The 24,673-nt window shown below is 38.7% G+C and overlaps 3 protein-coding genes across 4 annotated transcripts in view; 2 read left to right on the top strand and 1 right to left on the bottom strand.

Annotated features, from left to right (window-relative positions):
• LOC145502629 (uncharacterized) overlaps positions 1 to 799 on the top strand; it is a 966-nt gene extending 167 nt beyond the window's left edge. Inside the window, exon 1 of the mRNA XM_081481966.1 lies at positions 1 to 799. This exon is cut by the window's left edge and continues 167 nt beyond it. Within this exon, the coding sequence (XP_081338092.1) occupies positions 22 to 798 (777 nt within the window). The 5' untranslated portion in view covers positions 1 to 21 and the 3' untranslated portion in view covers position 799.
• A 957-nt stretch (positions 800 to 1,756) lies between these two features.
• On the bottom strand, positions 1,757 to 13,095 carry LOC145502630 (uncharacterized). Of its 2 annotated transcripts, none has more exons than XM_081481968.1 (2): positions 12,948 to 13,095; positions 1,757 to 11,761 (listed from the first exon to the last, which is right to left on the bottom strand). In XM_081481968.1, exon 2 carries the CDS (start codon positions 2,504 to 2,506, stop codon positions 1,757 to 1,759), a length of 750 nt encoding a protein of 249 aa, XP_081338094.1. In that variant the 5' UTR covers positions 2,507 to 11,761; positions 12,948 to 13,095. The 2 variants fall into 2 exon arrangements, with proteins under 2 accessions (XP_081338094.1, XP_081338093.1); XM_081481967.1 differs by lacking the exon at positions 12,948 to 13,095 and having other exon boundaries at positions 1,757 to 10,141; positions 10,191 to 11,992.
• On the top strand, positions 6,647 to 7,384 carry LOC145502089 (uncharacterized). The gene has a single exon (XM_081481372.1). It carries the CDS (start codon positions 6,647 to 6,649, stop codon positions 7,382 to 7,384), a length of 738 nt encoding a protein of 245 aa, XP_081337498.1.
• Positions 13,096 to 24,673: the final 11,578 nt, after the last annotated feature.

Raw genomic sequence — 24,673 nt, 5'->3', positions numbered from 1 at the left:
GGCATATTAAACATTTAGCGCATGATCGTGGAACCACGAGATGCGGCTTTCGCTTTTGTTGGACTTTTATTGCTTTTAACTTGTATGCAGGCTAGAATGGCAAATCTATACAATCTGCACTGTATTTACAGACTTCATAACTTAAATATCCGGCTAGCGTTGTTGGAATACGAGCGTCAGATCAGACAGCATAGACGGCGAAGACGATACAATCCATACCGCTGGCGTTTGCCAAGACCAAACGGACCGTGGTTCGAGATACACTTTAGGAATCTTGCAATTCCTCCCAACTACTTCAAAAGCCAGTTACGAATCAATAGGAATACCTTTAATACACTTCTCAATATGCTGCACCCTTTTCTTCTGCGGCAAAACACCTCGTTGCGTGATTACATTCCTCCAGAGAAAGTGCTCGCTCTCGGTCTTTACCGTCTTGCACGTGGAAACTCGTATTTGACAGTTGGAGCTAACTTTGGTGTAGGGAAAAGTACCGTAATCGAGGCAGTTCAAGATGTTACTGGGGCACTATTTGAACTGAGAAACGAGTACATAAAATTTCCAGTAAGTGAAGGAGAGACTAGGACATGCATGGAAACATTTTCTGAACTTTCTAATCTTCCCAATGTTGCTGGAGCGATTGATGGCACCCATATTCAGATAAAAGCCCCCGATGAAAACGCTGTCGATTATTTTAGCCGGTATCATCAGTACGATTTTATAGTTCAAGGGGTAGTGGACGGCCACAAACTGTTTCTAGATTTCGCCGCCGGATATCCTGGAAGTCTTCACGATGCCTGAGTTCTGAGAAACAGCACATTGTACAGACGTGCAGAAGGTAACGAAGTCCTAAAAAGTCCTACTATACAGATTGGTCATCATGAAATTCGGCCGTATTTCGTCGAGAATAGCGCTTATCCCCTTTGACCATGGCTACAAAAATCTTTTCCCGAAGCAACGAGGGATCGAGACGAGATTTCCTTCAACCGAGAGCTGACCGCTGCCAGAGTTTCTGTTGAATGCGCCTTTGGTATCTTAAAGAGCCGATGGAGGATTTTAGCAAAGCGGTTCGACAGCAACATGAACTTTGCAGTCAAGACTGCAATTGCCTGCGCGGTACTTCATAATTTCTGCATCAGGAACGGCGACCACTGGGATGACAGTGGCGAAAATGATGACGATGATGGCGAGAATGATGATACGAATGTAATGCAAGATGGAGATAACATAAGAGAGGTTTTGAAAGAATATATATCTTCTTTGTAAACGTTTTACTGAACAGTGACAAGCTTCATTGGTTTAAGTTTTTGTTGTGACCTTCCGGAAAGAACTAATCTGTTGCGAGTTATCCGAGATTTACTTCATTTTATTTGAACACAAATCAAATAATTTTCTTCAGTGCATAGTTAGTGGAGGGGACTAACCATGTTCAGTGTCAAAGTGAACACATTTCAATGGTATAATAGCTCTAAAATTTAAGCAAGAATTGAACATTTCAGTTTGTCTTTAGCAAACTCTCATCTTGTACTATACAGTAACAAAAAAAGTAACAGAACCTTGCACATGCATATTACAAATATCATAAATCGCATATCATAGATGGATGAAAGAAAGTGTTTGACATTTAACTATTTTTCTCCTTAAATGCCTGGAGAAAATTCCCCATAAATTGGTTCATCATTTTCATCTGCTGCATTTGCACCTCTTGCATTTTTTCCATTCAAGACGCAACGCGTTCTCCTTGGAATTTGATCTCATCTTAAGCACGTTTGAAGTGCTCTTCCATTTCTCCGTCGGCATCCTCTGGTTTTCTCTTCCTTTTGCGTGGACCTTTCTTCCTTTCCAGGCGAGATTTTAGTGGCAAAGCGGATTCCATTGGCTCCTTCTCGATGCTGGACACAGCAGATACATTCAAGGGGCTTTCGCTATCCGCTGAACATGATGTTGTCGACGGAGAATCACCAGCTTCTTGAACGTGCCTAAGGGTCACGATGTCACGACAACCCAAAACAGCATCGATTTCGTCGTAGAAAACAGATTTTCGCAAGTTGCCGCCGGTTTGATTTCTATTCCATTCTTTCTTTTCTTTGTAGGCGTCAACTAGGTACTTAATTTTTCTTATACACTTATCCACCGTCTTGTTGGTTGCGAACTTGTTGTTAATCTCATCAGCAATCGCACGCCAAGCATTTCTTGTATCCTTGCTGTTAAGCATATCCTGCTTCTCAGCCCATAATTGGACCAAGTACTTCTGCTGTTCGTTGGTCCACTTATCGTATTTCTTGGACTGGTTGGACTGACTTGGGGACTGGCTCTCAAAAGTTTCTTCTCCAAGTGAAGCCGGTGAGGAGATGCCACCGCTTGAGCCATGACTGAATTGATATGGACCGAATGTTGGTTGACTCAAATTGACTTCTTGCTGACCAAAATAATTTCTTTTATCTGGAGTCATCGCTCTTAATGGCATATAAAGAGCACTGGAACTCGCATATGGCCAAGAAAGATCCATCTTCGTAGCCTTCTCAACAAGTTTGGCGCCAAATCACAAGTAAACGTGATTTTACCGCGTTTTTCATTGACTATTTGCGTCACGAGTGACAGTTTAATAGCTTTTTCGATTTTTTGTGACATTTGGGGCGTCCAGAGCTTGGCAATTTTAAGTGCCGGCATCTCTGAACATTTGGTACATTCCGCTCATTTTTGACAATGTCTGACAAATCGGTCGCACGGGAAAAACCTACCTGTTGACAGATTTTTTTGTAAAACAAGCAACTTTTTACACTAGTGCGACCCGGGCTTTAGAAAGTCGAAACACAATTAATGACGTCAACTGTAAATGATTGTTTATCAACTTTTCTTGGAATTGGATATCAGAGCTTTTTCATTCTTCGTTTTCTTGGAAAGATCGTGGTTGTGTTCAGGTTTCTTTAACAGATCCATTGATTAAAAAAGAAACCAAACACCCTATAAGATAGTTGTCATCATGGCGTTCTGTCTTGTTTACTTTCGCCTACACTTTTTCTTCAGCTTGGCAATTCTGTTGACCTTTAGGCTTGTTGGATTATCTGCATTGTACAAAAAATTATACTATCATAATATTATATGCAATAATAAACGTCTTTAGTAGTTATAGCAAAAGTTATGCCATCTGAGCCAATGAATGAGTTGCCAGTAATCGGATACCCGTGTTTGCGCAAAGAACTCTGGGATCGTCAGAGGGGCAAACATTGCAAGCGGAAGGAAATGTATGGCGAAAAGTTGTTTCGACGCCCAAAAACATGGTTTTGGGGAGAGATCAACGCTTTTTCGCAGTTGTTTTATCGCAAATGGATTTTGGCAATGTTGATACATGTAAAATGTAAGTTTTTGTTTGAATAACCGTGAAATAAGTGCTAACGTTTACCGATAAACTCCCTTTTGCTTACGTGAGGTTTATTGTGAAATACATTGAAGAGAACATTGAAAATTTCAATACACGCGTGATCTCGAGAGGGTACCCGGAGCAGATGGTAGAAAAGGCCCTCCGAGAAGTTAAATATAAAGACAGAGAAGAAGCTCTAAAACAGAAATCGAAAATTGCACAAGGAACTACTACCCTCTGTGTCGGGCAATTTTACTCAATCGTCAATACCAAACTTTGGAAAGCATAATCACGCAAAAATGGCACTTTTAAATACAAATACTCAGATATATTCAAGGAGCCACCCTTGATCAGTTATAGAAAAGGAAAATCACTGAAATATGTGCTTGTAAAAGCAAAACAAAGGCTTTGAGCAACACAGTAGCCACATAGCATGAGTCGCACGAACTCATTTGTCATTAAATCAACCCCAGACAGTACAATGATTGCCACCGGGCTTATTTCCAGTATTATTTGTATGACTGAGCTTTCAAATAAGCCAAAAGTAGCCTGTACACAACTTAAAAGGCTTTATCGGGTTATTTCCTCTCGATTTATACCTAATTAATTTTGTAATATTTCAGACCATACGCGATGTAAATTTCACAATAAACCTCACGCGAGCGAGGGAGTTTATCGGTAGATTTTGTCACATATTTCACGGTTATTCAAACAAAACTTACCTATTCCACATATCAACATTGCCCAAATCCATTTGCGATAAAAAACGACGGCGAAAAAGCGTTGACCTCTATCAAAAGTCGTTTTCTTGTACCTCGAAACAACTTTCCGCCATACATTTCCTTCTAGCGACTAGCAATGTTTGCACCCTGACGATCCCAGAATTCTTTGCGCAAACACGGGTATCCGATTACTGGCAACTCATTCATCGAGGAAAACCTCGACCACTAAAGGTTCTTTTGGTGAACATTCCAAAAATGACTCTTCGGCTACCCCTGTTGATTTTGCTAAGCTTTTAGCTGGCCATTGGAATGATTCCAATGTGAAGCTACCATCAAGACGTGAAGCTACCTACAAGACGTGAAACCATCTCCAGCGAGTAATGAGAATGTAAACGCACACTTTATTTAATTGGCGATCAACAACTTGTCATTCAATGTGGTTAAAACTTTAACAAACACAAACAAAACAGACTTAAACAAGCGAAAACGGCGCAGACTAAAACTGGTGATAATAAAAGAGACCTACATATGTAACGCGATGCTGGGACTACTTCTAAACGGCTGAGATGCGGCTGAGATGCTTCGATTATGGATACTAATCTCCGATCCGCATTGCGAAAACTTAAAAAATGTACTGCCCAAAAGCTATTTGAATAAATTACACGACGAAGTAAGCGCCACATTCCAACACGAAATACAAAGCAATGCAATGCAATGCAATGCAAAATGTATTTGCTTGTACTTACCGGACGCATAAATAACGCCATTTCAAGGCGTTGCGATCTTACAGACATTGCAATGAAAGCCGGTAGAGTTGAGTTGTCACTGCGAATAGCACTGGCTCTTTTCGACGCGGTTGCGGACACTGCAAGTCTGTTTTTGTTAGCCAAAAACGAATCAGCCAAAAAGTTTTAAAAAAGACCTTTGAAATAAAAAAAAGCCATACTCGTCCCCAATACCCCAGAGCCACCAGTTGCCTCTGGCCGGCGAGGCCTTGGCACGAAGAATAATCTTCTATTCATTTCAAGTTTGAGTCGATAAAACCCTGTCGCTTGTATACAGTGTAAAAAATAAGTCAGTGTCGTCTGCAAAGATCGCCCTACTGTAGAATTCATGCTCCCAGAAATGACATATACGAAAACGCATTTTACTATCAACGCGATCGGGAAATTTTACGTCATCAGTTGCTATGTGAACGTTCAAAGTGTTTTCTTATGGCTCTTACTAATGTAATGTGGATGACACTTACCACACTAGAACACCAAATGAGATTTTCCATTCTGGTAACACCAAAGATAGTAAAACACTGGATGAAAACATTTTGAGAGTTGAAAAAAGTATTTTATACGATAACTGCAGAAATTCTTGCGTTTTCATTGACCAATTTTCATTGTCAATAAAGCGGACAGACACATAAAGATATAATTTTTGCAATGCGTCAACGAGCAATTTGGCAATTTCTTATCGCAAAAACAAATTGACGTCAGTTTTTCACGCGTCTGTCCTGTTACTGACAATGAGTTCCGTCATAACATTGTCAAAGTAGTTTGCGGATCCACTCGGCTATCGCCTCATCGATCCACAGCTTCTTTGACAATGTTATGACGAAATTATGATCAATAACAGCACAGACGCAGGACAAAGTGACGTCCCTTTGTTAATTAGACCATGCTCAGTTAAATTGTTCCATACTCAGAGCTTTTGGCAGTGGAATCTGATTAAAAATTTACTATTCTCTTTAGAATTGATCGAGTTCTGCTCGGATGTTACATTACTTTCTGCTTTGATTGACTTATTTGCATTCACTTTTTTAGCTTGATTAAACAAAGCTGCTGTCAGCGTTTGTTGCTCCTTTTTTTTTTTACATGTAAAATACCTTGGTATTTGTTGCACTTTTCGTTAATTTGGTAGCATTTCGGAGTCATGTTAGGTATGGGTCATCTGTTTTCGATTCTTTGCCCCTGATGAGCTTAGAAGTAAATTATCTTTTTTTTTTTTTTACGCTGCGATGTTATTTGGCCATGTAAGGTCAAGATAACACCTAACTTATAGTATATTTCTTTTCTATTTATTGTCACCATGGTTTAACGTCAGAAACTGTTTTACATGTTAATTTCAGAAAAAAAAATATGCACGTTTTTAAATTTAAACACGCGGACAAGTTTCAACGGACGTTTCTGTCATTGCGAATTTGCAATGCTGGTTAAATATGAACTAGTTTTTATTATTCCCTCCTCTGTTAAGTTTTACTCGAATATTCTTTATTCTGTGGGCATAACATTCCTTGTCTCAACAGACAAAGGACTCAGGGCTTTTTAAGTATTCTGCTCGGAAGACTGCGGGCAGAAGTTCGGCCAACGTCAGATAATGAAAAAAGATGACGGAATGTGTCATCTTGAAAACATCGTTCCATAAAGGACAGATAGTGTTGTGCGTAGACCGTTTATTGGTAAACAGGAACATCTTTTCGCAGCGAGGAGAATTTTCACGATAGTTCTATAGCTAAAGCCTTAAAAAAATGGCTTCGCCGTTGGTCCGTTTGGGGCGATTCGCTTTTTTTAGCATAATGATCCTTCAGTTTCTTTCCTTTGCTTCGTTCCTAGCACGATACGAAAATCAAAATGCCTGGTATGGATTACTACTACTGTGCCTCCCAGCTTTAATACTGTGGTTCTATATCCTGCACGATGAAGGAAAACTGCGCTGGCTTTTCTTCGTTTGGGGGTTATACATCTGGCTCGCTTTGGTGCCCACCGTGGGAATAATGTTTGAACTTGTGGAAGCCAAACTCGACGAGAACGTGTTTCATGGTCCGAATGTGTTGAAAAAGACTTTTTGTCTAACTCCGCTTCTACTGTTGTTGCTGCTGAACACCGCGGCCGATTCAAACGAATACAGAGATCTCGTTTCGAAGCTGTCTTTCCAGATAACTCTGGACCTTTTCGACGGCGTTGAAATGTTGGAGGTCATCCTGGAAGGAAACAAACTCAAAGACGGAGTTCCACTGGGTCTTGAGAAGACCATCATCGCCCTCGTTTGTGTCAGCTTCTTGATCTCTCCTGCTCAACTGGTAGAAAATAAACTACAAGGAAATCGCCAATGGAAGATCCATCGATTTGGATCAGCATTACGCATCGCGATACAAGTCGTCTTTGTCAACACCACATTTCTGGGGCTTCGTATGGTTCTGTGGCTGGAGTACAAAAGAGATGCATCCATTTTCATCGCCAAAAATTGCATCTTAATCATCCTGGGCTTTCTGGAGATATGTGTTATTTTCAGATGGTGTGGGTGTAAGGATTAAATAAGAACACATGATTATTAGAAGGTGCATCGATCGATCGACACCGCTGCCTACGTACCCATTTAGAATTGATTTCTGCTCACGTACAGCAATTCAGTCTTCATTTTAAAATAGGTAATTTTGTAGGAGCTAGATTTCAGGGCTTCGTGCTTTTATGTAATTTCTAACAAAGAAGTAATAGGTAATTAACCTCAATAGATCATGTAACTAAAGGTATTAGGCCCGTAGGATTGTCTAACTAGCGGCAAAATAGAACTCAGTAACTACGGCTTTGACAGCTCAAAGATGGAGGAACTGAAATACTTATAAACACGGCTTTGTTATTGGCGACACTAAACGGGAAAGGAGGAAAACTTTGTTCTCCACTTCGCTTGGTAGACAGCACTCGTTACAGCAGAGGTACAGGGTATCTTTTCTGCGCCCTTTGAGGCGAGGAGCTTGTCTAGTAAACGCTGAGACTTTGGAACACGGAGACGGTATTTCTTTTTTTTTTTTAAGTCGAGCAAATACGTAGATACTTCACAGCTATTATACATGTTAAAGGTATCCGTAGGTAATCCAAGTGATTAAGGTAATCGATGGGAAACAGTTTTTTCGTAATATAGAGTAAAGTAAATATAGGGGCATGCTGATAAAAGTAAATACCTAAAAATCACCAACCCATGTTGGCTGGTTAACTGCTGCAGCTAAGATTGGCTAATTTTCAGTCATCCTGATGGTGAAAAAGTGTACACTTGATTCGATTCTTGGATATGTATGTACACTTTGATTTAAACTTATTCTTTGAAAATGACCTATTTATATTTTACTGTACATTGCTAAGCCACAGCCAACGGCGTTTTGTGAAACAAAGATCTTAATGGATGACAATAGAGTTTAGTAACATATGTCTCAATATGTCTTGTAATAAATTGACTTGCATTAAAAGTGCAGTAAATGGTCAAATTTTCTAGCTTTCTAGCTTGACACGATATTGATCTTTTTTTTTTTTTATTTAAGCAATATAGCACTTTTTCTGAGTTTACAGTAGCCTTATCTAAACACGAGGAGGGTTGGGAGAATTCTAGACAGGTCATGCAAACCCGAGACGTAGTCGGGGGCTTGCAATATTTTTCGAGAATTCTCTCAACCCTCCGAGTATTTAGATGAGGCTATGTAACACAGAAAAAGTTTTCCACTGATTTTATAGCGGAGCTTCTGCGCGCGAAGCACCATGGGTAAGCAAAATTGGTAACCCATCAAGCCGAGAAAATTTGGTTATGACGTCAGCGTACGAGCGAGCGAACGCCGTCCGTACAGACTCTGGGGGAAGGGGAGGGGCGTCTCGCGGTAGCCCTCACGGGGAAGCTAGGGAATGCCATCTGTTCTGGGCGGGATTTTTCAGAAAAGTCAGGGGGAAAAAAAAAAAAAAAACATTTCTATTTGTTATGTTGACAAACGATCGGAGGGGTTGATCTAACGTTTTCAAGATAGGGTTTAACTGAAGCAGAACTTGAAAGAGAACGGCAGAGAGCAAGGATTGACAGCCAAAGAAGTGGCGAAGAAGATCGCGAAAGAGCGGGCCAGGGCTAGAAAGGAGGCGAGGTAGTACTGAACAGTGCTGTGAATTAGATCGAGTTAGGGCTAGAGAAAGGATATGAAATAATACCGAACAATGCCGTGAGGCAGAGCGAACGACGGCTATAGAAAAGAGCTGGAATACCCGAAAAACTTACTCAGAAGACTACACAACTTCGCGCGTCGAGATGTGCAGCCGTGCAAGAAGTCATATGATTTCATCAGGTGATCAACAAGAGAAATCAAACGTGTTTCTTGTGTTTAGAGGAAAAAACACAGCGGGAAAAGAGTAGTTGATTCCTTGATCTATCGAAAAGATTAGTTCAGTTCAGTCTTCGCAGCTTTTGCTGGAAGTTTCTGCCTATAGGATTCAAACTGAAGTGAACTGCCAAATTGTGGTAAGCGACTGTTTTACATAGAAACTTTCGCGTTTTCCATAAAAATTATGTAGTTGCGTCGGCGAGATAAGCTTAGAAGTTAAGCTTATATTTTCAATAGGAGTTTTAAAGTCTCCCTGATTATCTGATTTGGAACCATACTGGGAGAAATTTGATAAATTTCAAACAATAAGACTAGAGTCGTTGTTGAATATAAAGTTGCATACTGTAAACAAACAAGCTTAGTTTTCTGTTGTTTTCCGCCGTATACCGATAACCTCACGTCTAAAAGTAATAGAACTGTATTTGTAAATACTGCCAGCCGAGTTTTGAAGTTTTCTTTGTTTTAGTAAGGACAGCCGCTTTGTAGACTGCTATAATTTCTTCTTCTGTTTACCTTGGGAAGAATGAAAACCATCGATTTGCTACCCTTGACAGCTTTTGACGCTCGTATGTTGTCGTCCATACTGCGTTTACAAATTATGGAGACTTCCTCGTTTTGTTTGGTTAATTTATTGGGTTTAGTGAAATGTTTGGCTGAATTTCTTTTAAGGTTATTGGTAAAAGCCTGGTTAAGCCACGGCCGAAAAAAGGACTGCAAAGCCGTCGGCGAAAATAATATTCAAATTACGCTTTGGCGCGAATAATTATTAAACTTGAACACCGCAAGTCTTTGAGATTTTGGACGTTTTCTGGCTTCTAAATGCATTTGTTGGCTTTAACTGGATTGATAATAAATCTTAAACGAATTTTCTGTAACATTTCTGGTATCCTTCGTTTGATTCAGGTGTAGTGATACCCATATTGTGTTTATGTAGTTTTCCTCGGTTTTGCTGTTGTTGTTGAAATGTCGAGTGGATGATTAGTATTACACTAGGCTTGCTGGTGCAGCAAGTATGGAATATAATTTTCCGAAATAGTAAATCCATACACTCTTCTGAAACGTGGTAAATTGCTAACAGCACCTCCATATTCCCTTTTTACACATGAACATGAACTATTTTTTCTACATCAATCAGTGACCCTGCATGCAGAGAAAGCTCTACACGGAGACGATTCCATTGGTGCCACTGCATTTGGGGATACACGGTCCCTATTTTTCAATTTTTTGGGGGCTTTTCGTGTTCAACTTTAGTGCATGTAGGATATATTTTTTATCCATTTAGCTGTAATTTTACTGATGTCTTAATTAAACATATCTTGGATTTGGTTGACCAAATGCACATATGCATCAAAACCTCCGAGTGTGTTCAATTGTCTACATGTAGTGAAGGCAAAATATGTGTAGATGGTATAACTTACTTATAGCTTACTGATTAATTTTTGACATAATTTAATTACAAAATTGTATATTTGATGGGGTCACCCAGTAGTTAACAGTCCCTGTAGTCCACAATCTTCGTGGAGAAAAAAAAAACACATCAATTATTGAAGTTGAATTATAAAATTATTAATGGTAGCCCACATGTAAGTATTCATCCACAAAGTGTTATTTTTACCATTAATGCCAGGGGAAGTTTTTCATTGTGAATGTTGCAATGTTGCAGTGGATCTCATTATATTCCTGTATGCTGTTCTTAATACTGTACAGCTGTCATACCTTTAACCGTATCTTTTTACAGTCACTTTTGGGAAGTGTCTTAAGGCTATGTAGAATTCCAGTATTTTTTAAAAGGTAGACAGTATTAATAGCATATTTTATGAAAAAAAAAATGAACTATTGATGGATGTACAGCATGAAGGCAAATAGCAATGCACGATTCTGTTACAAAATACATGTACAAATTCATGCCACCACTGAGTCAATTGTAAACATTGTAATATTTAGATTTAGCCAAGCCTAAAAGTGGAGCTCCTGGGCCAGATTGCTCAAAGCCCGAGTAAGCTAACCCAGGATTTTGATGTGAGTTTTGTAACTTTGAGGGTTTTTTTCTGTTTATAATGTCTGGCCTTCTGTTTTGAGTTTCAATAATCTCAAACTCCATAAAACATAAGCAGTGAAAAACATTAGTATACCTTCTGAACAACCCGCCCTGATCAAGAAGTTAACCTAGCTTGAGCCCACGATCCAATAGAAAACCAGTACTTTGTCAACAGTCAACTTTTTAAAAAACAGGTGACCTTGATGAGCTCTTAACCTGAGCCCGTGATATGGTCACATAATACTGGTCAGCAGATACCTTGTTTTGACAGCTGTCAATTGACCATGACATGGATGTCCAATATCATACATGTATGATTAAACTATGGCCGCCATGTTCCACGGCGTCGGCTTTGTTGGGCGCACCTGCCATGATCCACACTGCTAGACATGTTGACCATGAAAAAATAGTTCTATGGTTTTCTACTTGTATGCGTGCATGTGGTTCTGTTTCTATAGTTATGGGACTCCGCTTGGTGGCGGCCCCTGGGAGCTCTGCTATAAAGGTGGCTGTGTCATATACTGTTTCACATAAAATGGAAAGAAGCAATAAGTTCATGGTTTAAGGTTACTGCATACCTTGAGAGGTGTTTCGCATCCAAGAGAAGTAATGCTCCCCTTTCACACCGTACTGTAGCTACCTAAACCCCTATATCAAATTAAAGCTTATAGAGCTGGTTATCAAATGAGACCAAGAATTTTGAAAGAAAATGAATTATCCAGTTATCCAGGCCCCCTAAGGGGAGTGTCCAAATCACCTTTAAAAAGCTACAGCTCAATGCAATTTTTTTGCTAATTTAATATGTTACTCAGATTCTAGACCCAAAGTGCTTAAACATTACAATATGTCTGCATTTTGCCATATTCAATTTCAGTGAACATAAAAGTTACAGAACAATTTTGAAATAGGATTAAAAAAATATATGAAGTGATTGTACAAAAATCACTCTTGGGAAAAAAAAAATTCAAAATAAAATATCCCCTGACATGTTTTTGTTGTTTACATGTCAAATTAGCTACATCGCTTAGATGCAGGCACATGGTAACCCTAAAGACACAGCATTTACGACAGAGTGGTTCTAAACTATATCCTTATTCTAGATCTAGACTACACAATTATATCATGGTCACTGAAGACTGCATAACCTTCATGATCTAAAGGCAAGGACAAGATCAGATCTACTGACTTTTTCAAAAAGAGGAAGCTTGGGATTGCATAACCCCAGATATGCATGTTTGCCAAGATGACTTGACATCCCAATTTGTTTATATTTTGTTTTTGTTTTTTTTAACCAGCACATTCAATGCAGACTGAGGACAACAAAAGAAAAGCCACTAACTGGAATGCAAACAGTTTTAAGACCTAAATGGAAGATCAAGATGTCTATAATTATTTGGACCAGGACAATAAACATAAACTGAGAAGAACGTTGAATGCAAACAATTCATAGACACTGCAAAAGTGTTACTCTTTTCTTTTCAGTCCAGACTGAAGTGTCATCATGTTCAAGATCATATATTTCATGAAAAGGTTGCAAGGATCATATTTGAAATAATTTTCCTAATAGGTCTATTGCAATAGTGGATGACATCACCCCAGCAAAGACAGGAAGATCTTCCAGTGTCATTTGTTGATTGCAATTATACAAAGTAAGTAAGAGAGATACCAAGTAAGAGAGACATGCTAATTAAACTTTGACAATCCTACCTGCAAGACAACTCAGAAGACTTGCATGAACTCTTCAGATCACATGAAATACATCAAATGAATGGTTCTTGATCCTTCTCAAACAGTACTCAACAATCCATGACACAAGATGCAACTATGGTACTGACAAACATGATGTCTGTGCTAACCTTTCATGAAAGCATATACATTGCTGATGAAAACTTTAAATAAGCATAAAAGCAAATGACTTTTAATTAATTAAATTAGGAAAAAAGTAGACAGAGTTCTAGAGCTGGTATTCTTGGTTTGCACTGTCACACAAAAATTAATTTGAATTGACCATTCAGTGGATAAATTCAAGACATTGTGATATTATAGGAGATAAATAAAGAAGACACCTTTCCAAGTTTTAGCTCTACAGGCTGTGCATCTTCCCAAGCTTCAGATATTTGTTGAAATATTTTGCGCAAATTTACAGAGCCCGGTATGAAACTGCCATGTTGGTGTACCTCCATTGTACACCAACATTGCAGCAGGCAAATGTTGTAAACATCTGGAAGTTACTTTGGATATCTAGGTGGCTGATTAACTGAACTGAACAAGCAAACATCTAAATATTAAGCACTTTTCCTAATACTTTAACTTCTAAAAAGGCTAAAAGCCACAAGATAAGTAAATATTTTTTGACAAATGCTTTCGTAGCTTCATGTTACGCACCACCATAACTCTGAAATTCAAAATGTGCTTGTTTCCAGACAAAGTAAGTTATTAAGGTGAAAAGTTGTTAAAAGATATAAATTTACACCCCTCTTATGCCTGATCAGGATAAAAACTTTAACTGGTGACTCTTTAGTTTTGGATTTTAGAAAATGATCATGTCATGTGCAAATGAAGATTATCCTTGAGGTCAGATTGGGTAAGATTTGAGTCCTAGATTGAATGGTTTTTTTAGCATGAACATCTCAATATTGATTTTATTTCAAACAAATTAGAACCTAGAAGTTCCCTAAATAGCTTAATTATTTAAGTACCTGTATTACCTGTAAGGCTCATAAGTTAAGGGAAAACAGCAAGTTCAACTCCTTCTACATGTACATGAGGGAGTTGTTTGACTCAAGAAAATAGCTTTTAGCTTCTGAACTTATTAGCTTGCAAAGAAAGTCATGTCTGATAGCACAAAGCCTAGCAGTTCCTTGGGAAATTCTTTGAAGAAATTCAAACTACAGAAGTACTGTGAGAGATTAAATTTTTTGGGGCTAGCGAGAATGACTTTTAGACAAGTACATCATAGTTACAGCTTACTGAGAGGATAGGCCAAAAAATGGGTTTTCATTTCTCCACACCCTGCTTATACTTAGTTATACTTTGCGAGATGGTGCAAACCATTCCATCTTCAAGTTAGATACAAAAATCTCCAACTTTACACAAGGGTACACTTATCTATAAACGTTTGATATTTTTGGGGGAGATATGGTAGAGATTTAGGAACTGAGTAAACAAAGGATATAATGATTAATTATAATGCTGTCTTTCTACTTAAGGAGGCAATAAGAATGTCACCAAGCACAGGAGACAGTTTTGTTACATGATCAAAATTTCCATTACATTGAAAATGCATGCTCTTTTGTCAATGATCAAATCTACAGGTGGATATACACAACTTCTCCCACTTCATATGAATGTCCTAAATATAATGGGTGACAACTCAGAATGTCTGAAAAATTAACTACCCTGAAAATTGATGCTTGAAGTACAAACAGCCCTATGCATTTTAAGCTTGCTTGCCAATAGGAGAGGAGTGATGTGAGTAAACAATTGAAAATCTTTTATGTTGTACTTTCTGGTTGTGACTCCTGCAAGTCAAAACTACATAAGGCAGAAATACCACTAACAGCTTACTTGTTAGGGGTTCAAGCAAAGTTTCCCAATAATGTATTCTTAAAATGCAGGAAACACTATTTTTTAAAGAAATACTTATTACAGTCAAACTCACAAAACCATGAACACCTAAAATATGCCTGGAATGTTTATTGTGTAATAACCAATCACAAGTGAGATCTCAAACCACATAAACCACAGAACAAGGATGAATTGCATAGGTCATGGAACTATAAATTCATGTATAGTTTTGGTTTTTGCTTTGTCCCAGGATAAACACTCTGTCTTTATATATTACTGAAAGTCCACATAATTGCTATCCTTTTGTATCAAGAACCACATCCAGTATTTTAATAGTTTGTGGGATTTTGAAAAACAAGAATCCCCCGACGCTTACAGTTACTCAAGTAAAGCGATGGTTAATTTTACACAGCTATAAATAGGGAGGAATAAAAATTTAAAATTTTGGTGGTTTCACTAACTTTGGTATCATATTTGGTTAAACTAGCAACTCAGTTTGCTCTCCAATAACTGCAAAGGTACCATGCACTTCAATTGTACAATTTTATAACAGTGGTTGGCCTTTTTAGGGACAACACATTATAGTACATTGGCCAAAATACAAATAGTCCAAAAACGAAGAACAGTCTAGAAAGTAAATTTAACAAAGCCTGCAATGATTACAGAATGATTATGCCTTATTATTGTTTTAGTCAAGCAACACATACTTAGTATAAGCTTTTGAAGACAAGGATAGTACAAATCTGGAATGATATTCCCACAACTCTGGTTACCGTTGTACTATCTAGTGAAACCACAACCTGCATGCCTCTTGTATGATTTGTTTGTCAAATAGAACCAATAAATTGTATCCATTTTAGCATTCTGCAAACAGAATATAAATGGACATAAATAAATAAACAAATTAATTATTCAAAATTATTCCATTAAATTACTGTAACTAACATGATAGCCACCTAATTTGTTATAAACTACAACTAGATTCTAACCTGGGACCTACAGAAATTTGATTACCTATGATATTTTGAACTTTAACACCCAACATTTAAGTACATTGTATATGGGAGTAGACTCTTTTTCCTTTATGTTCTAAAGATACTAATTTATGCACTGCATCATTTACTCTGTACTGATGATACTGCTTACAAAATTCCAACAGTTTAGCTGTTCTATACATTTAAATGATTCTGTGGTTATTTTATGAAAGGGCCTGTACGGTCGAATATTCCTTGATGGCCTATGTAATTTAGTAATGTACAAAGATGTTCCGATTTCACTTCCACTTTCCTGGCAATCAAATTGAAAATCGTCAGTGTAAAACGCAGACTGTGGACTGCAAACCGGGGTAAAATGCAGACTGAGAGTAAAATGCAGACTGCAGACTACAGACTTCATAAGTACATATCGTTTTATAATAATAGTATCAGGCGCTGGTCTTAAACATGATTATTCAGGCTAATTGCAGTGAAAGACTGTGCTCCGGTCAGCTGAGTCGCGCTCCGGTTAGACTGAATATCACTCCAGTTGGCCTGGACATCACTTAGGTTAGCCTCCAGTTAGCCTGTTTTCGCTTAGGACTCAATGGTCAGTCTACATTTTAGTCTGTAGTTTGCAGTCCGCAGTCTGCGTTTTACACTGACCGAATCAAAAATCTAGTGCAAAATAAGCCTACTTACACTGTAACATTGTAATCAACCCTAAAGCCTACCACTATCAACAATGAAAAATATCAGATGGCTCACCTCTTAATCTTTTCAAGAAAGTACCTATTCTTGTGTCAACATTTCATGGCGTTCAACTTCGAATTTTTCTGTTGCGGATCTTGTTAGACCTTTCGTGAACACGTTGCTTATGATCTGACATGTTTATAACTGAGCGTTAATTTTTCCGATACCTAATAAAGAGGAAAAATCACTTGAAACCTAAAAACTCTGATCAAAATGGTTAAATCCGACGTGTTTTGCAGGGTTATTTACTTGCCACGAGCGGCGAATTAATGTCTTGTTCCCAGTGTTCCTCGGCCCCTCTCGAAAGGGGAAAATCCGCTGAGTGCAGGCGCAGGGCTACGTGAACGGCGACCCAACATGGGACGATTTGTGCAACGAACGTTCGAAGAGATCTAGATAGAAAAAAGTCGTGGGGGAGGGGGAAGGGGTGGCCTCTTAAGTTCCCCTGAAATCTGCCCATGAATTAAGGCTCAATTTTCGTTTTCATTATCACATCACCTAGACTGCGAGCAGTCTCTCTCGTCCTCGAAAATCCATGGGGAAGAACGTAAAACAAGTAAGCGCGCGAGCGTGACTCATGACTGTGAGCGTGACATGCGAGCAACGATGCCGCGAGCCGCTAGTAGCGCGGACATCGGAAGACGGCTGCTAGCGGCTCGCGGCATTGCCATTCGTCGCTCGCACGTCACGCTCACAGCCACGCTCGCACGCTTACCTGTTTTGCGTTCTTTCCCACGGTTTTCGGTATAGCATGCGTGGGGCCGCGCACACGAGGAATGTGTTCAATACAGAAGAACCCTTTCTCTGTTCTTCTCACACGTTGATTTATTTGGTGCATACAATTCAGCCCAATAGCCCTTTAAGTTTAATGCTTAGCTTTTTTTATTTGCATTACAATGTAATCCAACACGGATGCCATGCAAGTTGGATTATAAACAATTTATTGGCTGAGGTTTTTGTGATATCCGGAATAATCAAGGTGGAGGTAAGTGAAGCTGATAACACTAACCGAGCCCTTGATTATTTCGGATATCACAAAAACCGAATCTAATAATTGTTTTCTTATACATTGATTTAAAGAAAATAACGACAAACGCATTACCGCACCGAACACAGTTTATTTTCGACAAGCCATGTTCTTACTTCGCTGTCCGTGAACTTGACGTTACTCTTGAAAATCATGCATGGCGCGCGCAACCTACAGATTATTCACTGATCTGCTAGCAGATTAGTGAATAATCTGTAGGTTGCGCTGTTTCCTAGAATTAACTGTAGTTTTTCTTTTTAGCCAATGAGAAGACAGATGGTGACTACAATGTATAATGATTTTAACTATTAACAACATCCAATTAAAATTCTGAGGAGCTCCGCTTTTAAGCCGGCTAAATCTATATATTAAGATAATTCTAAAAAAAATACGCGTAAATTTGAAACGTCACAACCGTGTCAACATACTCTCATCTAACCACACCTATCGACCAATGAGAGCGCGCGTTTTACCTCAATTATTTTATAATTGAAAATATCTACTTAGTAAAGACTGCCGCACCCTAGCCGATTTTTTGTCGTAGAATTGCAGATTTTTTGTCTGGGTCAAATCGGGTTAAAATTTGTCGGGCCGACAGCTTGCCACACACTAGCCGATTTTTTGTCGGGACTAACCGCGTTGAGGCTTTGGGCCGAGTCATCCAAAATCAAGATGGAGCCTTTTCCACTGACGTGACTCACATGACATTCCTAATTGGTTGAGGCCCGCGCGAGCCCCGACAAACTGTCTTGGTTCACCGCACACTAGCCGACAAGGCCCGACAAGACGTTTTCAGATCTAGCACTGTCAGATATCGCCCGACAAACCCCGATCTCGTCACAGACTTGTCTGAATTCACCGCACAGTAGCCGACAGGTAAAGATTTTTTGTCCGCCCACAAAAAAATCGGCTAGTGTGAGGAAGCCTTGGGGCTATTTTCCTCTCATGAAAATAAACCGTCTATGGTGTCGAGCTTTGCAAAATTAAAGCCATCTAAGAGGATAGGATAGTGAATAACTACAGCGATAAAGAAAGGCAGCGGACTGGTATTTTACTGCAAAGTATCAATGTTTAAAGACGGTCTTAATATCAATTGTTCGTGTGCATACATCTATGCAGCCGCAGTTTTAATATTAAGCTTACATGTACATCGATTGTCACTCAATTTACTCATCGAGTTCGGCAGTAAAACAAACGAGCAAAACACTACACAAAATAAATTCATCCAGTACCTTTGTTTTATCGTTGTTGACTTCATTCACAGTTGTCATCATCGCCTAAAAATGAGTAGCTTTAGTTTGAAGAAAGATAAATTTTGGTCAATCGATCTGACCTGCTGGCGATCGACGTAACCACTGCGTTCACGATTCTTAAAAGCCTTGAATGCGAGTTCTTAAAAAGATTTTTGGTCCAAGGGCGACAGCGGTCATTTTGAAAATTCTCCATCGTTTCAAAAATCCTGGACTTGGAGTGATGTCTTTCGAATAAATGAAAACTTCATTCATCAACTGTCCGCCATGTTTACTTGCCGAGATGGCAAAGTTAGCGAGTTTAGTAACCAAACTCTAGCGGGGTGAATGTAGTGTTATATGATGAGCTTTTCGACCAATCAGAATGTCCAGTTCATAAATTAACCTTTGGAAATTATACTAATAATATTTATTGTACAAAAACCAATGAAATACCTGGTGAGTTTTCCCGCGAAAACATATCTTCAAAAGTGAAAATAACACATTATCTTCACATGTGAAAAGATCACCGTTGCTATGGTTACATAATAAATGACATCTTTTGTAGCGGAAGTGATTTCGTTGGTGTTTACATAATAAACAGATCATTACATGGTCACTTAAAGATAAGAAATTTATCTTCTCTTGTTAGAAAATATTTAACTCGTTTACTGCGCTCACTCATGGAATATTCTTCAACACTCGAAGAAAAATTTCGTTCATACGAGCCAAGTGGTCTGTCAAGCAGTGGCTTATCCTAGTTTTTGCAGCATGAAGCGGCTAGGAGTATTTCTACACCCCCCTAGATGGGATGTTAGTCCATCGCAGTATTCCCCACCAGTATTAAATTCACCGGCACTCACTGAAGCACCTGGGTGGAGAGAGGCACTGTGAGCATGAAGTGTCTTTCCCAACAAGACAACACAACGTTCCCGGCTAGGGTTTGCACTAACCATGAGGCTACCGCCCCTTACAATGTTATTTACAGGACGATCGCTTGCGCTACTAACAGCACTTATATTGTATTCACATAAATACCTACACTTCTTATATATCCTTACACTACTGGCAACACATAGAGCGATTTCCCTGTGAGTGTCGACAAGAAATTGGTTTTGCTGTACTGGCATATTTACATAGTTTATTAAATCCTATTTTATATATATATACAATTTTGAGTTCACGCACACGTTTTAACGAGCGCTTGCACTCCTAGGTGTCGCGTGGTTAAATAAAGTATTGATTGATTGATTGATTGATTGATTGATTGATTGATTGATTGATTGATTGACTGACCTTGAAAATTGGCTTAGAAAACTCGCGCCCCTTTTTCATCCAATCCGAAGTAAAACCAGTCACCAATCATGACTCGTTTACGCGCACTTTCCTGCGCTTAAGGTCAGCTGCGTGTAATTACTTCGCGACTTTTGATTGGTTCACCGTATTGTCTGTGTCCTTTGTGATTGGCTGAACTGATACTTAATTGGTTTTCATTTTGCGACACTCAATTGAAAACCGCTCCATACTACAATACAAATACGCTAATTATATTACAGTTGGTCTACTTATTGTGTTCCCTTTATATTGTTTGTACATAAACTTCTTTTCTACTGTCTTTATGTTGATTAACATTAAACTCAGGATACGCCAGACCAATTGGTATATGCGACCAATGAGCTTATTTCCTAAATATTTCAGAAAAGTAGTGATTAAGAACACTGCCAGGCCTATTCAACGCTGAGATAAGCGATAATTTTGAATCCAGTTTTACGACGCTCGGTGATCGTTAACTGTTTTTCGCCCTATACTTTTGAAAAGGAAAAACCTTGAATGAAAATATAATGAGTAGGTGTAAAAAAGAAATAATATAATTTTATTTATTTTCTTTTTTTTCCTGCGGGTGTCCTTCAGACTGATTTCCATTTTTTTGTTTCCGAGCGAGAAAAAAATAAATAAATAAATAAATAAATAAATAAATAAAATAAATAAGGTAGAACGGTCAACTTCTTGCACCCAGTCAGTGTCAGATAAACAAGAATTAGAATGAAGTCTTGTACTATCTCTGTATTTTATGTTCTTTTTGAAACTTTATTCGAAGGGACTCTGTACTCATCACAAGCAAACTATTGGAAGCGTGAGACTTTTAGTATTTTGTCCCCTGGGGCCTTTTGGGGAGAATTTGGCTTGAACCGTGAATTCTAAACATATATTCAACTTCCCACTTTTCCGAAAATGTTCGAAGCACTGATCGGATCAAAGATGTTTCCAAGTAGTTGATTTAATTAAGCCAAAGCTTTGTACTTTGTCTGAATCTTAATCTGCTCCTCAAAGATAAAATGAAAAATCTTAAATAAGTACTTTTGGTTTGTAATCATCGCAGTCAAAGTTAACAAAGCGCAAGCCTTGCAGTTTATCACCAGCAATATCTACACTGATTTACAACAGGTCAATTGTTTGATCGTGTCCTTGGTTGCTTGACGTACACTTCTGATCTTCCAGCAGTAAAGAATCGGGTTTAGAGACGAACTTACATAGACAAAAGTTACTGAAACGTGGCCAGCAATTTCAGTTTGGCTTTCAGGTATTAGGCCATGTGTCAAGAGCATTGTCACAACTACCAATGGAATATAACAAGCAAGTAATACCACCTGCACCCACTTTACGCTAGAAACTGAGCTCTTGTATCGTGTAATATTCAGTGGAAGTTCTCTGCTGTTAGGTTGTCCCTGGGTTAATGGGGACATTTGAAGCTGATGTTGTCGAAGCTTGACATAAATCGTCGAGTAGCAGAAGGCAGAGATTGTTACAGAAAAAAATGAGAGAAGACAGCCTGCAGTAATAGCAATACTAACATTCCAAAAGGTTATCGCTTCAACTGAAATACCAATCAACCAAAAGCAAATGGTAGCTACACGAACTCGTGGTAATGTTACAACATGTCTGTATCTCAGTCCAGATAACAGGGCTAGCAGCCTGTCCACGCTTATTGCGGTGGATGTGTAGATCGATACTTGACTCAAAACAAAGCCTGAACCTTTATATAGCTTGTTCATGTAGTAAATAGTTTGCCTGCTCATTCCAGTTACAGAAGAGAAAAGGATCGCGGCGTACGGTGGTTGTGTAATAACTCCGACACAAAGATCAGTGATCGCCAGACATCGAAACAAAAGTTTCGTTGGTGGATGAAGTGAAGTCTCTTTATTAAGAGCAACAAGGATCAGAGCATTGCCCAGTGATGAAGTGATGGACAGCAAAATGTTCAAGGTTGAAAGAAATATGGTTATCTCCGTTGGTATTAATGATTTGCTTGCTTCGTTCAGCTGGATTGTGATGTTTTCGGTTACGGTAAAGTTCGCCATTCTTGTTCACTAGCTAATTCCAAAAAGGTTGTATCCAGGAGTCTTCTTAAGCTTTCTATTAATTTATGGCGTCAGAAAGTTGCTGGCGCTAACTCCCTCGCTTCCAGGACCCTGACTTTGAAAAGGCCACCTGAAAGTTCCTTCGATTTTTAGCCAGCAAGCGTCACTTTGTGTTGGCGTCGAGCTGCAAACGCGAGAGACATCGACAGATTGGATCAGTTACAAGCAAGCAAAGCAAGCAAATTTCACAATCACACAGTCTTTTAAAGAACGAGTGGTAACATAAGTTGTTTGTCTACTTGGCCACCTATTTTACTTTTAGCTAGGAATGCAAACTAAGAAAAAACTAAACGAATTACCCACGGATGTGTGTCCACTCGTGTCAGACCCGTGGTTTGTTTTCTTCCCGATTGCATGCGAATAGCAATTCTGCGGCATCGCATGCTTATTTATGTGGGTAGGTAATAAGTTACCCGACTTACGATTAATTTGTATGTAAATGAAGGTAAAAAAAAAATACAAATGAAAATTAACGATGTCTTAAGACTAGCTAACAAGTGTTCTTTGAAGTGGCAGGGGGAAGCGCAACATATTAGTCGGGCTTGATAAACCCTATTCACTGGCCTAATTGAATTGCCACATTAGTTTCAAACAGGGTAAACAATTGAGGTATATGAGAAAATATCAGTGAAAAACATTTGTATACTTACAAACAAACCTCTCAAAACAGATCTTTTCGGAACGATGACAGTACGATTATCATATGAGGTCTCTGCCTGAGTTTTCCTCAAACAGAAATCCAAAATGACCAGTGATATTTGCTTCATTCGATTTTCTTGTGCGTAGTGTGGACGCAAAACATTTGATACTTTTTCAGAGTGGAAACAACGTTTTCAAATTTCTCTGGCGCAGTGAGGACGAGACCTTATTAGTCGAGCATGACAAACCGCACTATTCCGTTACTCTAATTGGTTGATTTACATTAGTTTCAAACCGGGTAAAACAATTGAGGTATATGAGAAAATATCACTGAAAAACATTTGTACACTTACAAATAAACCTGTCAAAACACAGCTTTTGGAAACGATGGCAGCACGATAATCAGGTGAATTCCCTTCCTGAGTTTTCCTCAAACAGTAATAAAATATGATCGGTGTTGGTTGCTTTTTCAAATTTTTCGGGCTTAGTGTGGACGAAATAAATTTCAAGCGTTTTCAGAGTGAAAACGCCGTTTTCAAATTTATTTGGTGTAGTGTGAACGGGCGTTATTAGTCGGGCATGATAAACACTATTCGCTTACTTAATTGACTGACTTACAATAGTTTCAAACAGCTTAAAATAATTCATATACTGGAAAATAACTGGAAAAACATCTTGTACGCTAACAAATAACCGACTACTGAATACTTGATTAGGATGTTAATTTCGGCGCTTGGGTCTGTTTGAAAGGGCTTCCTTCCTAATTTCTAAGTTGAAATAATACCGAAAACCACCAAAATATTTTATCGTCTAAGTACTAGTGTTCCAACTACTCAGGCGTTCATCAGTGGACTGGACGTGTACCACATATTGAAGACAACGGATAATGACCTTTAATTGCTGATAACGATAATTCAATAATCGGCGGATCGAGAATGGCCAACTAATGATGTTTGCTAATGGATGGGAAAGGTGAGTGAAAAACACATGTACATGTACTTGACTTGGCGGTAAATCAATCATGACAACAACAAATAAAAATCCTCTAACGTTCCGAAAAGTTGGTTTACCTTCGTTGCGCTTTCTAAAGATGGCTAGCTTCTCCAGCTCAAATTGTCCAAACGTTACTAAGATCACCGCATAAGGTGACGGACGTAATTTCGCACAAGAAGTCGGTATAAAAACGTATACGTTACGTTAATCAAATTTACAGTTTTATTTTTGAACCAATTTGTCATTTCTAGCTTGATCTGTACTCAAAATTGTGTCATCTTGTCTTTCAATACTGTCCCATTTATATGAATAAGGATTTGACGAAAAGGAAGTGCATCACTTAACGAAGTAGTACAAATTTCACACGAAATATTATGAGAGTAAACTGGTCCTTCATTTTAAGTTTATTTCTAACTTGAGTCATTTGCAAACATTAAGACATCGAGAGCTCCGCAAGGCGTCGCACTAGTTTGCTGAAGACCACAATGAAAACACATCGTTTGGGATACATGGCCACAAAAATTAATGTGACGAGTCTAATTGAAACTAAAGTTACAAACAAAGATTAAAATCTCTTCAGGAAAGGTGGGGTTTAAACTTTCGTCACCAGTAAAAGTAAAATACTATATAAGATATGTTGACAGTCTGCGGGTCGGTGACCGGGGAGGTGGGGGGAAAAAGAACAAATACGTCTGAACGCTAAATAGCAGATGAGTTCTTCATGCGATGATGGCAATAGTAGAAGGGGGCCGCGTGTGCGAGATAACCGGCATCCTTTTGTACTTAACTGTGACACGCGCTCATTTTCCATTGGACAGGATACTTCCATTGT

This window comes from Orbicella franksi, chromosome 11 (genome assembly GCF_964199315.1).
Source record: "Orbicella franksi chromosome 11, jaOrbFran1.1, whole genome shotgun sequence".
Taxonomy (NCBI): Eukaryota; Metazoa; Cnidaria; class Anthozoa; order Scleractinia; family Merulinidae; genus Orbicella; species Orbicella franksi.
This window is presented reverse-complemented; position numbering and strand designations above follow the sequence as displayed.

Bases quoted from the DNA above. Each gene is read 5' to 3' on its own strand.
- LOC145502089 (XM_081481372.1), top strand. From the start codon at position 6,647: ATGATCCTTCAGTTTCTTTCCTTTGCTTCGTTCCTAGCACGATACGAA.
- LOC145502630 (XM_081481968.1), bottom strand. From the start codon at position 2,506: ATGGATCTTTCTTGGCCATATGCGAGTTCCAGTGCTCTTTATATGCCA.